This window comes from Triticum urartu, chromosome 4A, assembly GCF_056163025.1.
Source record: "Triticum urartu cultivar PI428250 chromosome 4A, HENAU_Tu73, whole genome shotgun sequence".
NCBI lineage: Eukaryota > Viridiplantae > Streptophyta > Magnoliopsida > Poales > Poaceae > Triticum > Triticum urartu.
In genome coordinates this window covers 323304023-323315276 of record NC_141876.1, presented here as the reverse complement: position 1 = coordinate 323315276, position 11254 = coordinate 323304023, and the positions used below count along the sequence as shown (strand labels likewise).

General features: G+C 41.3%; 1 protein-coding gene across 1 annotated transcript; it reads left to right on the top strand.

The window, feature by feature from the left end:
• Positions 1-906: 906 nt before the first annotated feature.
• Positions 907-11254, top strand: LOC125551244 (uncharacterized). Its single transcript, XM_048714399.2, has 28 exons — positions 907-1174; positions 1256-1433; positions 1532-1683; positions 2205-2324; positions 2421-2552; positions 2724-2910; positions 2987-3164; positions 3508-3629; positions 3733-3824; positions 4045-4081; positions 4241-4301; positions 4574-4722; positions 4869-4939; positions 5024-5194; positions 5300-5368; positions 6569-6667; positions 6755-6844; positions 7354-7429; positions 7510-7615; positions 7713-7788; positions 8204-8383; positions 9062-9184; positions 9276-9359; positions 9488-9672; positions 9765-9903; positions 9985-10044; positions 10458-10562; positions 10707-11254. The coding sequence occupies exons 1-28, from the start codon at positions 1031-1033 to the stop codon at positions 10818-10820; spliced, it is 3300 nt and encodes a 1099-aa protein (XP_048570356.2). The 5' UTR covers positions 907-1030; the 3' UTR covers positions 10821-11254.

Here is an 11254-nt window from a genome sequence, read left to right as displayed (position 1 = left end):
TATACACAAGTGGCAATTAATTTTTCCCACCCCCTTCATTTCAAAAATTGTCCTTCCTGCCCCTTTTTAGGGATTCCTACTCATCCATTTCATACCCAACTACTTGCGTCAATTAAACTATGAACTTAAGTTAATCTCAAACGTAGTACATGACAGATCTGGTGTATTCTGCCTGGCAGTTGCGAATATACACTGAACCATGCAGTGTTCTACCCCTATAGCATGGACCCAGTACAAGATCGGGAGATTTTCAGCTTTAAGGATGAGAAGGATGAGATCGGGAGATTTCACCTGGTTTTAGATGATCGTCTCTGGAGGGCTGGGTTGGAGTGGGGGGCTGGGGCTGGGAAGGGTTGGGGTGTGGTTTGCGGTGGGAGCGCCCTACGGATCTGCCCTGGTTGCCATGGCAACTAGAGATGGCCGGCGACGGAGGTCGGGGTTCGAGAGGTGGGGGACAATGGCGGCAAACGAGAGAGGGGATGGATCGAAGGCCGGGAACGGCTGGGTCGTGCGGGCAGCGGGTCGTCTGGCCCGTACAAGACAGTGCGGGCGGAGTTGCCACACACCGGACGTGCGGGCCGTGTTTTTGTACGCGCGGACGTGGTCGTGCGGGCCGGTTCCCGTCCATGCCACACGAGACGTGCGGGCGGATTCCCATCCATACCACACATGTAGAAGTTATTCGGACCCTAAAAAAAAGACATTAGGCGGGACGGAACCGCCAATAACTCGGCACGCAATGCCCACGGACCCGACCCGTCCACCACCACCACCTTCCATGGACAGATAAAATTGGCCGGGAGCCCCCTGGGGATCAATCCTAATCGCTTGCCGACCCTCGACAGCACAGTCTAACCTGTCGCGCCGCTGCAGTATCATTGGTGGTCGCCGCGGCGCCGCCTATTATATTGCCCCCCCTTCGATTTCCTTTCTGCCTTCTTTTTCTCTCCGCGACGCAACAACGCCAACGTTTTGGTTCCTTCCTTCCTTCCTTCGTCTCCTCCCACGCCCGCCGATCCCACAGGCAACGATGGTCGACACCAGGCGGAGCGCAGCGGCCAAGCGCCCCTCGGACGACGACGACGACAAGGGCTCGCCGCCGCCGCCGTCCGACCAGGCGCCGGGGGCCGAGGCCCAGTCGTCGGGCGCCCGCAGGCCCGGCAAGCGCGCCAAGGTCCGGATCTCCCCCCTGCATGCGCCGCGCTCGCCTTGATCCCTTCTTGCTCTCATCACACGACGCTCTTGTTCTCCGCAGGCTACGGCGCCCGAGGATGATATCACCAAGACGGCGGCGCCGGCGACAGATGCGGCGGCTATCGCCACCGGTCCGCCGGTCGCACCGCCGGACACCACCGGCCTCCAGGCGCTCACCGGCGCCATGGACAGGCTGGAGGCCTTCCTGAGGTCAGGGGAGGCGGCGTCGAATTCGGACGGTACGAGCCTCACCTTTTGGGTTCTGGTGGCGCCCAAAGACGTCCCTTTTCGGCTGGGGCCTTTAGGTCTGATCTGATGATTTTTCTCGCTTGCGCAGGGCATAAGCGTGGCGCCACTGACAAAGATTTATCTGCAATGTTGAAGAGGGCCAAGGATTTGTCCGCCAAGGCCACATCCAACAAACGCCACGGCGCACTGGGCAGCAGGCGCCAGGAGCCCTGGTGCAGGCTAATCTCACAGTATGCCACGGTGCGTCTTCTTTCTCGTCTCTTTTTTTACTCATCAATCCAAGCAGATTGCTTCGACTTCCCTTTTTTCTATGCACTTGGAATATATATTTGTGCCAATAACATCAATAGCGCTTCTCTACTATTTATCCAAAACCCGTGCTGTTAAACCTCGTCTTCCCTCTCAGGATAGGTTGTTTTGGCAAACAATCTTTTTAGTGAAAGCATTTCATTTCAGTCTGAAGTCTGTATTTCTACACTGTTACATGAAACCCTTGATTTTCCAACCAATATGTTTGCTGAATTGCTCGCTCCTTTTTCATCACTTTGGGATGAAACCCTTGATTTTCCAAGTAGTGATGTTATTGACTTATATTGTAGTACAATTTTACATAACTGTGATTCAAGTCTAACCTTAAAGGTTAATTGACTAAATATTTTTATTTCATTATTTTGATTGGAAGAGACTACATAATAATTAACAAATTCATCAGATACTAGCAGCTCTTCATTTAGTTGACTGCATTTCTATTCGTTTTGCAGGATCCTTCCCTTCCCATTCATTCCTCCTATTTTACTGTTGGTTATGGAGCACAATATGATTTGAGACTGGGCGAGTCATCTACTAGCTCACTTGTTTGTAAACTGAAGCTTGCTACTAAGGTATAAATTTTCCGGAAAATTTAGGAGTTCCAGTGTTATGCACTTGGTTTACCTCCTATTTACCCCTCTTTTTTTATGTTGACCTTTTGATATCAGCGAGGTGCTCTACTTGAAATACACGAGCCCAAAGTTGTTCGTGTAAATGGCAAGACTTTGGACAAGAATGCTAAAGTTACCTTAAATGGAGGGGATGAAATTGTCTTCAGTTCACCTTTGAGGCGTGCTTACGTATCCTTTTTTTTATTGCCTGCCGTCTATATGCAGCAGATAGGTTGCTGGTTCTGTTTGTGGTCTACACTGATGAAGGAGCTTTGGTTCTATTGTTCAGTTGAAGTAGTATGCAATGGTTAGGCAAGTAAAGTTGTTACTGTTTGATGTCCTTAATTAATGTGATGATAGATATTTCAGCAACACCAGCAGGATAAATCAAGCACTTCAGCGTTTTCCTCTACTTGCAGTAGTATCCATCAGGGGCAACATTCACTTATCAAAGATATTCAAGATCATCTGTCATCTAAAGGACCCAAATTACCATCCTTTTACTTTGGTAAAAGCCGACCTCCATTGACTCCATTGATGCCTATTGGTGAGACTAATGTATTTTATTTTAAATTTGCATTTTATTGTGGTAAAAAGGCCGCTAATGTAATCACCTTTTGCAGGATCATCAGCGGATCCAGATATATTTGGTAGTTTCTGTAAAACAAGGGAGGACCAGTCTAACTCTGAAGAAAGTGCACAGTCTGCCCGGTCTCAACTATCAAAGGAGGATCTAAAAAATGCAACAAATGATGCTAGTGACATATCTGAGTCATTTGATAATTTTCCATATTATCTAAGGTAAATTCTTATGATATCTTGTAAATATACTTAGTTATTACTGTCATATTGGTCTGTCCTCATCTGGGGTATGGAGTTGGTAAATACATGGCTTCTGTGCATCATAATTTTGAACATGTGATAAGATGCTCGGTTGTTCGGCATATGTATTACTAATTGCGTGATCAAATAGGATACCTGGATAATCTGTATGATGATCTCTTGTTAGCACTAATTGCGTGATCAAATAGGATACCTGGATAATCTGTATGATGATCTCTTGTTAGCGATCACAGATGTAATGTGTTGGTTTAATTTTGTCCCATGATTAAGAACAGTGTCCTGATACTAGTTGTCTTTGCAGCGAGGATACCAAATGTGCTCTTCTGTCATCAGCATTTGTGCATTTACAATGCAAAGACTATATTGAGTTTACCAGACACATTTCTTCTCTCGGTCAACGAGCATTGCTATCCGGTTCGGCAGGTATCTACCGTGCACTTGTTGTAAGCTTGGTATTGTATTGTAGCTTTGCTAATTTTACAAAGATCTGTACTAGTATATTAAGTGCAGCAACCTATCTTGACAGGGACTGAGATCTACCAACAATATCTGGTGAAGGCACTTGCAGAACATTTCGGTGCAAGGTTGCTCACAGTCGATTCTTCAATGCTGTTCGGTGTAAGCTTCTTAGCAATTACCCATGTTTTCTTATCGACATTACTGCTTGTTCTCTATTTTCTTTATCAACTCATTGACATAAATGGTTTACTCATCTTCCTGTAGTTTGTTTTGCAAAAAAGACAAAAAAAACCTTGCTTTTGTGTGATTCTAGACCATAAGAGTAGTCTGTATTTTGTTTGGTAATTGAGAAACTCAAAACATATATTTCTTGTTTCAGGGGCAGACTTCCAAGGAATTAGAGTCATACAAAAAAGGTAAGAACATTGATATTTTGCGATATTTTGTAGGCCATCGTCTTTTTCTGGTGCAAGTTTATGGCTGATCAGTAGTATCAATGATACTCTGGAACGTGGTTCAAATGTTTTGGTATATCTGTAAAATAAATGTCATTGATAATCTGATATTTTGTTCAGGTGATAGAGTGAGGTACATTGGTTCATTACTGCCGACAAACGTTATCCTTGACGGACATAGGTATTCATTGTCTTGGCACTATTTGCACTTCCTGCAACTATTTGCGGTCATTCTATTTTCAATGAAATTGTTTGATGTTTTGGTTCAACGAACAAAATAAAGTGGGTGCTATTATTTTGATTTGTCTACTGTCTTTCGTTGCTTCCTGAGGTTTATGAAGATGTGGATATCTCGTCCTGGGAAAGCATACAAACTTCTCATTGTTGTTATTACCTGCAACTTAATGTCCTGTAATGCTGCCTCTGGCTGATGTTAGATTGTTTGATCTGTAGTCCTCCAGAATTTGGCTCGCTAGGTCAAATATGTCTTCCTTTCGAAGAAAATAGATCATCAAAGGTTGGGGTAAGGTTTGATGAACAAATCCCAGGAGGTATTGATCTTGGAGGCAGTTGTGAAGTTGATCATGGCTTATTTTGTTCAGGTTAGTCTTTGGTGTGTTCATTTTTTTCTAAAGAAATGACGATAAATTGAGTGTTGCTAGTTGTGCTTAAATTTTATGGTTACTGCAACAGTGAAGTTCAGTTCAGTTCAGTTGCTTATTTGAATTCCAATCTACTGTCATTCCAGTTGATTCTTTATGCCTCGACAGTCCAGGATGGGAAAATAGATCCAAGCACCCATTTGATGTGATCATTCAGGTATGTACATCTATGCATTAATTTTAGTCATGATCTGCATCAATGTTGTTTTTGCTTTCCTTATTAACTGTGTGTGTTCCACAGTTTATCTCTGAAGAAATACAGCATGGCCCTATGGTCCTATTTCTGAAGGACACAGAAAAAATATGTGGGAATAATGATTCCTATTATGGTCTGAAGAGCAAGCTCGAACATTTCCCGGCAGGTGTTTTTATTGTTGGTTCTCATATCCAGCCTGACAGTCGCAAAGAGAAGGTACTGTTTGTAGAGTTTGTTTATTGTGATCTATGAATGCTCGTTCTAAATCTTTTGCGTGGCTAACTCGTCACTTATAGCTAACAGAGATACTTGTACATGCAGGCAAATGCGGGGTCTCTTTTCCTTTCAAAGTTCCCTTATAGCCAAGCAATTCTTGACCTTGCATTGCAGGTAGCTTTTAATTGTACTGTACCAAATATTACCATTTCTTGTGAAAATAGTTTATGTTTATGACCTATATTAGTTTTTTCAGAACTTCAATTAGCTAGCAACAGGGGTACAATCAGCGTTTAACGTCATTTCAATTTCCCTTGGGTAGTTTCACAGCCAAACTTTAGTTCTACCTCGCACCCTACCTTGCTTAGCTAACTCATGACTAATGGCTATCCTGCACACACACACATCCATTTCCCTCATCATCTCACATATAACAGTGAAACACACCTATATTAGTTAACTGTGTTGGAAATAATGTTTCTCGTTCGGGAATTCCTTTCGGAGGAAATATGTGGGACCTCAGTTCAACCTTGGACCAATTTTTTTTTCCTTTTTATGTATCTTCCTTTGGCATTGTCAGGCCAGATTTTTTCTGTGAGTTGCACATTTGACAATTAATACACATAATTTTATAGTCTCGCATGATGGTTTCATACCATCACAAATCCAACATTAAGTTTGAAATTTGCCAATAGTACCATACAAGTGGACCCATGGGTTGTGTTTCACGATGATGAATAGTGGATGCCTGAAGGGCTGATTCCTTGAAGTTCTTCGAAATTTTGGGTGTGCCGGTGCATACACAGCATTCCCCTAGTACGGCTTCTCTTTTTCCGGTGTCATCATTGGCATAGGACAACAATCTTAAGAGTAATACGTAAACCTAAGAAGATACTTAGCCTTTTTTTTGACGAGTCTGTTAGTGTTTGGTTCCCAGCCACAGTTTGTCACGCCTAACCTTGTGGGCGCAAGTGACACTATTTCTTAGGTATGTGTTCCTGACCACAGCTGTGGCTTGCCACTTTATTACTCACGTAGTGCATGTGTCATGCATATAACCTTTTGCCAACTTTTGCTACACTTGTGCCTCCATTATTGCCAGCGACACTTTTGTGGCGAACTAGTGCGACATCATGCATTTAGGAACAGCGTTTTTTTAAAATTCTCTGTGGCTTCTTTGGCCTACCCCAACTTGTTTGGTACTAAAGGCTTTTTGTTGTTGTTGTTGTTGTTCTGTGGCTTCTTTTGTAGATCTTTTCCATCATTTGACTTCTAATTGTTAAAAGAACTAGGTGACGTGCACGTTATGATTTCAGAAGTCTTCATTCTCCACATTGGTGCTTTCTTGTTACAAACTGACACAAGGAAATGCAGGACTTGGATCGGGTACATGATAAAAGTAAGGAAATGTCAAAGGGGATGAGGCATCTAACAAAGATTTTCCCAAATAAAGTGACGATCCAACCACCACAAGTATGTTACTCGAGTTAATCTGAGAGAATAGTTCATCTTGTGTGTAGTCCCTTCTGTCATCTTAACATCTGGAAGAACTGTTTACAGGATGAAGTTGAGCTTTCACGGTGGAACCAGATGTTAGATCAAGATATTGAAATTCTTAAAGCAAATGATAACACTTCAAAAATACGCTCTGTAAGTCACAGTTCTAAAAACATTTCTCACCTAAGTATGTTTGCAATTATTTGTTTACGAGTATACTCTGTTGTTTTCATTAAATGTTCTGGGTACTGTTTATCTTTCTTTAATCTGTTATTTTGTTTGAACTAGTACTCTTTGTGTTTTGTAATAAATTATAAATAAAGATAAGCATATAGCGCCGGTCTTGGCTTTGACATCTGTTCATGTTGCATACCTTGAAGCTTATGGTGCTGTACTATTTTATTATTCTTATTCATCTCTAGATTTGTGTCAAAGCATGTAACAGTTTCAGAAGTTCTGTGAGTAACTAGAGAAATATAGCTTCTCTTTTACCATCTACAGGGAGCTAAGCAAGTGGGTGTGTTTTGTTAGGATTATCATTGACTTTGCTATAATGTTTCCAGTTTGGTTACTTAATGGACTCGTTACTCCCATGAACTTATTTGTTATTCTTAATTAGAATTTTATTGGTTTTGTTAATATCCGTGTGCAATTCCCTTCAGTTTCTAACGCGGATTGGCTTGGAATGCTCTGATCTTGAGACAATATATGTCAAGGATCGCACCCTTACAAATGAGTGTGAGTAGCATTTCTATTCAAGTTTCTGCCAAGTTACAATTTTGTCCAATTGCATGATGTGTTCATTATTTATTTTTCAGGTATTGATACAATAGTTGGTTTTGCTTTGAGCCATCAACTAAAGCACTTAACAGCTACAAACCCTGACCCTTCAATTGATTTGCAATTTTCCCTATCTAGTGAAAGGTTCCCCATCTATTTTTTTGTTTTCCACCAAGTTGACTACACAATTTATTCTGGTTCCTCGTGAACTTAATCATTCAACCTTTATTGACCATTCCAGTCTGAAGCATGGAGTTGATATGTTGGAAAGTATCCAGTCTGGCCCTAAGACCAGCAACAAAAGGAAGTCACTTAAGGTATGCCTTCTTTTAGTATATCCGCTTTCTTAAGCATTTGTACTGTTTTATGCATACTGTTCATGAAGGGGCAGGCCTGGTGCAGTGGTGAGGTACTCCCCACTTGTGCCAAGAGGTCCTGAGTTCAACGCAACCTCTTTGCATTGCACTGTGCAGGGGTAAGGCTTGCCTTGTATAATCCTTCCCCAGACTCCACCTGATGTGGGAGCTCTAGCACTGGGCCTGTCCATTTTTTTAAGCATACTGTTCATACAGCTCACTTGTATAGTTATGCTATGCACCTTCATGACTATTTCATCTATAGTAGCTGAGAGGAAACCATTACTACTTCTGAGCGCTGATTATGCTACAGTGCTATAACTATATGAAGTCATTACAAATGAATAGAGCTAACTGTTCTTTCCAACAATGCCAGGACATTGCTACGGAAAACGAATTTGAAAAGAGGCTTCTTGCCGATGTTATCCCTCCAGATGAAATAGGAGTTACATTTGAGGACATCGGAGCACTGGAAAGTGTCAAGGAAACTCTGAAGGAGTTAGTGATGCTGCCCTTGCAAAGGCCTGAATTGTTTTCCAAAGGACAACTTATGAAGGTATATATTATTTATATACTTTAAAAGCTGTTTGAAAAAATGGCATTTCTTGGTAAGGTTTCCGTATTGAAGTCAAATATTAATTAAACGCCAAAACTTTACCAAGAAATACTCCTCAAAAAGCAGGCTCTTAGGAACTTCTGTGTTTTTGTAGATATGCTATATAGTATGAACGTATCACTTCTCTTGCCTTTTGTCATTTAATATAAAAACTAGCAAAGTGAAGCAAGTTTAATCCCTTGGTGGTCAGTTGATCATAACTTAAAGTTTATGCCTTTCACCTTCTGGTTTTGGGAGTTGCCCAATAAATAAGGCACCTAATGAACATGGTGAAAGAAGTAATATATGCCAATCTGAATAGCAAAATATAGCTACCACTCCCTCCGTTCCTTTATATAAGGTGTATTTGTTTTTTCAAATATCAAATGAGTGCATGTTTGACCGAGTTTTTACCATTTGATCCATCATAAAAAGTAGTTCCATATTTTATCTACTAGGTATTGCAGATGTTTTTATTTTATTCAATAATCTTGGTCAAACATTGCATGGAAATCAATACACCTTATATTCTGGAACGGAGGGAGTATCATTTAGCAAAGTTATGATCATTTGTTCTGTTTATGAAATAGTGGAACCTTTTTATTTCTAAGCTGACTATTGTTACTTTTGTTACGCTAGCCATGTAAAGGAATATTACTTTTTGGTCCGCCTGGTACGGGGAAGACGATGCTTGCGAAAGCTGTGGCAACAGAGGCTGGTGCTAATTTCATAAACATATCAATGTCAAGTATATCCTCAAAGGTATTCCATTTGATAGGATTGGCTGATGTCTTGCCTTATTTCTGCATTCCGGGTGTTTGCGTCATCAGCTCTAAATCACATGTTGTTGCAGTGGTTTGGTGAAGGAGAGAAGTACGTGAAAGCTGTGTTTTCACTGGCAAGCAAAATTGCTCCAAGTGTCATTTTCGTAGATGAGGTAAGCTAATGCAACTGTGACTATTCAATATCGATAATTTTGTTGCACTGTATGGGCACATACTTGCTAAGTTTGTTGTTAATCCTGAAGGGTGGTGCTTATTTTCTTGCTGTTTTTGCATTTCTTAGGTTGATGGCATGTTGGGTAGACGTGAGAACCCTGGAGAGCATGAAGCCATGCGCAAGATGAAAAACGAGTTTATGGTGAACTGGGATGGGCTAAGAACAAAAAATAAAGAACGAGTATTGGTCCTTGCTGCGACTAATAGGCCATTTGACCTTGATGAAGCTGTTATTAGGAGGCTTCCAAGGAGGTGATTTTTCAGTTCTTTCTTAGGATTCATATTTTGATACTCAGAAATTATAGTTTATTGACTGATCATTTTATGGAAATTGTTTTCTTTAGGTTGATGGTGAATTTGCCTGATGCATCAAATAGAAGAAAAATTATTAGCGTCATACTAGCCAAAGAAGATTTGGCAGATGACCTTGATCTTGAAGCCATTGCTAACTTGACGGTAGGATACTCAGGCAGTGATCTTAAGGTATTGTACTACTATAATGAGTCCTGTGGCAAACGTGTTTCTTTTCTACCATGCTCATGCTCTTTTGCAATTATTTTTCAGAATCTTTGTGTGACTGCTGCTCATCTTCCTATTAGAGAGCTCCTTGAAAAGGAGAAAAAGGTTTACTTCTATCCTCCCAAACTTGTATAGTTTCTTTGTTATGTAGCCTTATGGTTGTAAATTGTAATATATCCCCCTCCGTTCCAAAATATAGGGCGTAGTTTGACTGTCCGTACTTGACCTTTGACCATAAACCTCTGATGAAGTATTAATGCAAAACCTATTCATTATTGGACGAACTATTGGTCAAATCTTGAATCTGTGCGTCCAAAACTATGCCTTATATTTTGCAAAAGAGGTACTCCCTCTGTCCCAAAATAAATGTCTCAACTTGACACTTATTTTGGGACAGAGGAAGTAGTATATAGATTAGTAATGAAATCAATGGAACATGACCATCTTCTGTATTTATTTATATTTGACAGTGATGGATGATGTGAAATGGATTTGACCTTTTGTGTGTCCACTCGCAGGAGAGAGCTTTGGCAGAAGTAGAAAACAGACCATTGCCCCAATCGTGTTCTAGCAATGATGTCCGTGCCTTGAGAATAAGTGATTTCAAACATGCACATGAACAGGTAAGTTATCGTGACTATGAGTTTGTGCTGTGGGTTGGTAGCTATGCTGTATCATGCTAAGTATTTTTAAACCCTGATACAGAAGAAAGAAATTGTGCTGCCTGATAGAATAATGTCCTGACCTTGTATGTCACTTGCTTGTAGGTTTGTGCAAGTGTATCTTCTGATTCAACGAATATGAACGAGCTTGTTCAGTGGAATGATCTCTACGGAGAAGGTGGGTCGAGGAAAACGACAACGCTAAGCTACTTCATGTAGCAATGTTGAGAGCATGTACATACATGATAAACCTTAGCACAGAGCAATGGCTGCGACTGGAGGGGGCTACAGTAAAAAGAAGTGTAGGCATCTGTTGCTAGTCATCAGATCAAGAAGGGACCGTCATAGTGAGAGCAACGGAGGGATGCAAATCTCGTTGATGCCTTGTCAACAACAGCACAGCTGACATGGCCTACTCCAGCGCATCACCATCCAAAGGAGATAGATTTGTATTTGTAGCACCATCATGCTTGGGTCAGGCCGGTTCATGCTGGCCATCGTTTTTCGTCGGTTATTATTGAGAATCTTTGTTTAGATTGCAAGTTGTAGAGCCTGTGCAAGTGTACAGCATGAATGAGCAGGTCAGGTCAATTAACTTGTTATTGTGGTCAGTTCAGGGAAATATTCATTTTATTAACCAGATTAATTTATTA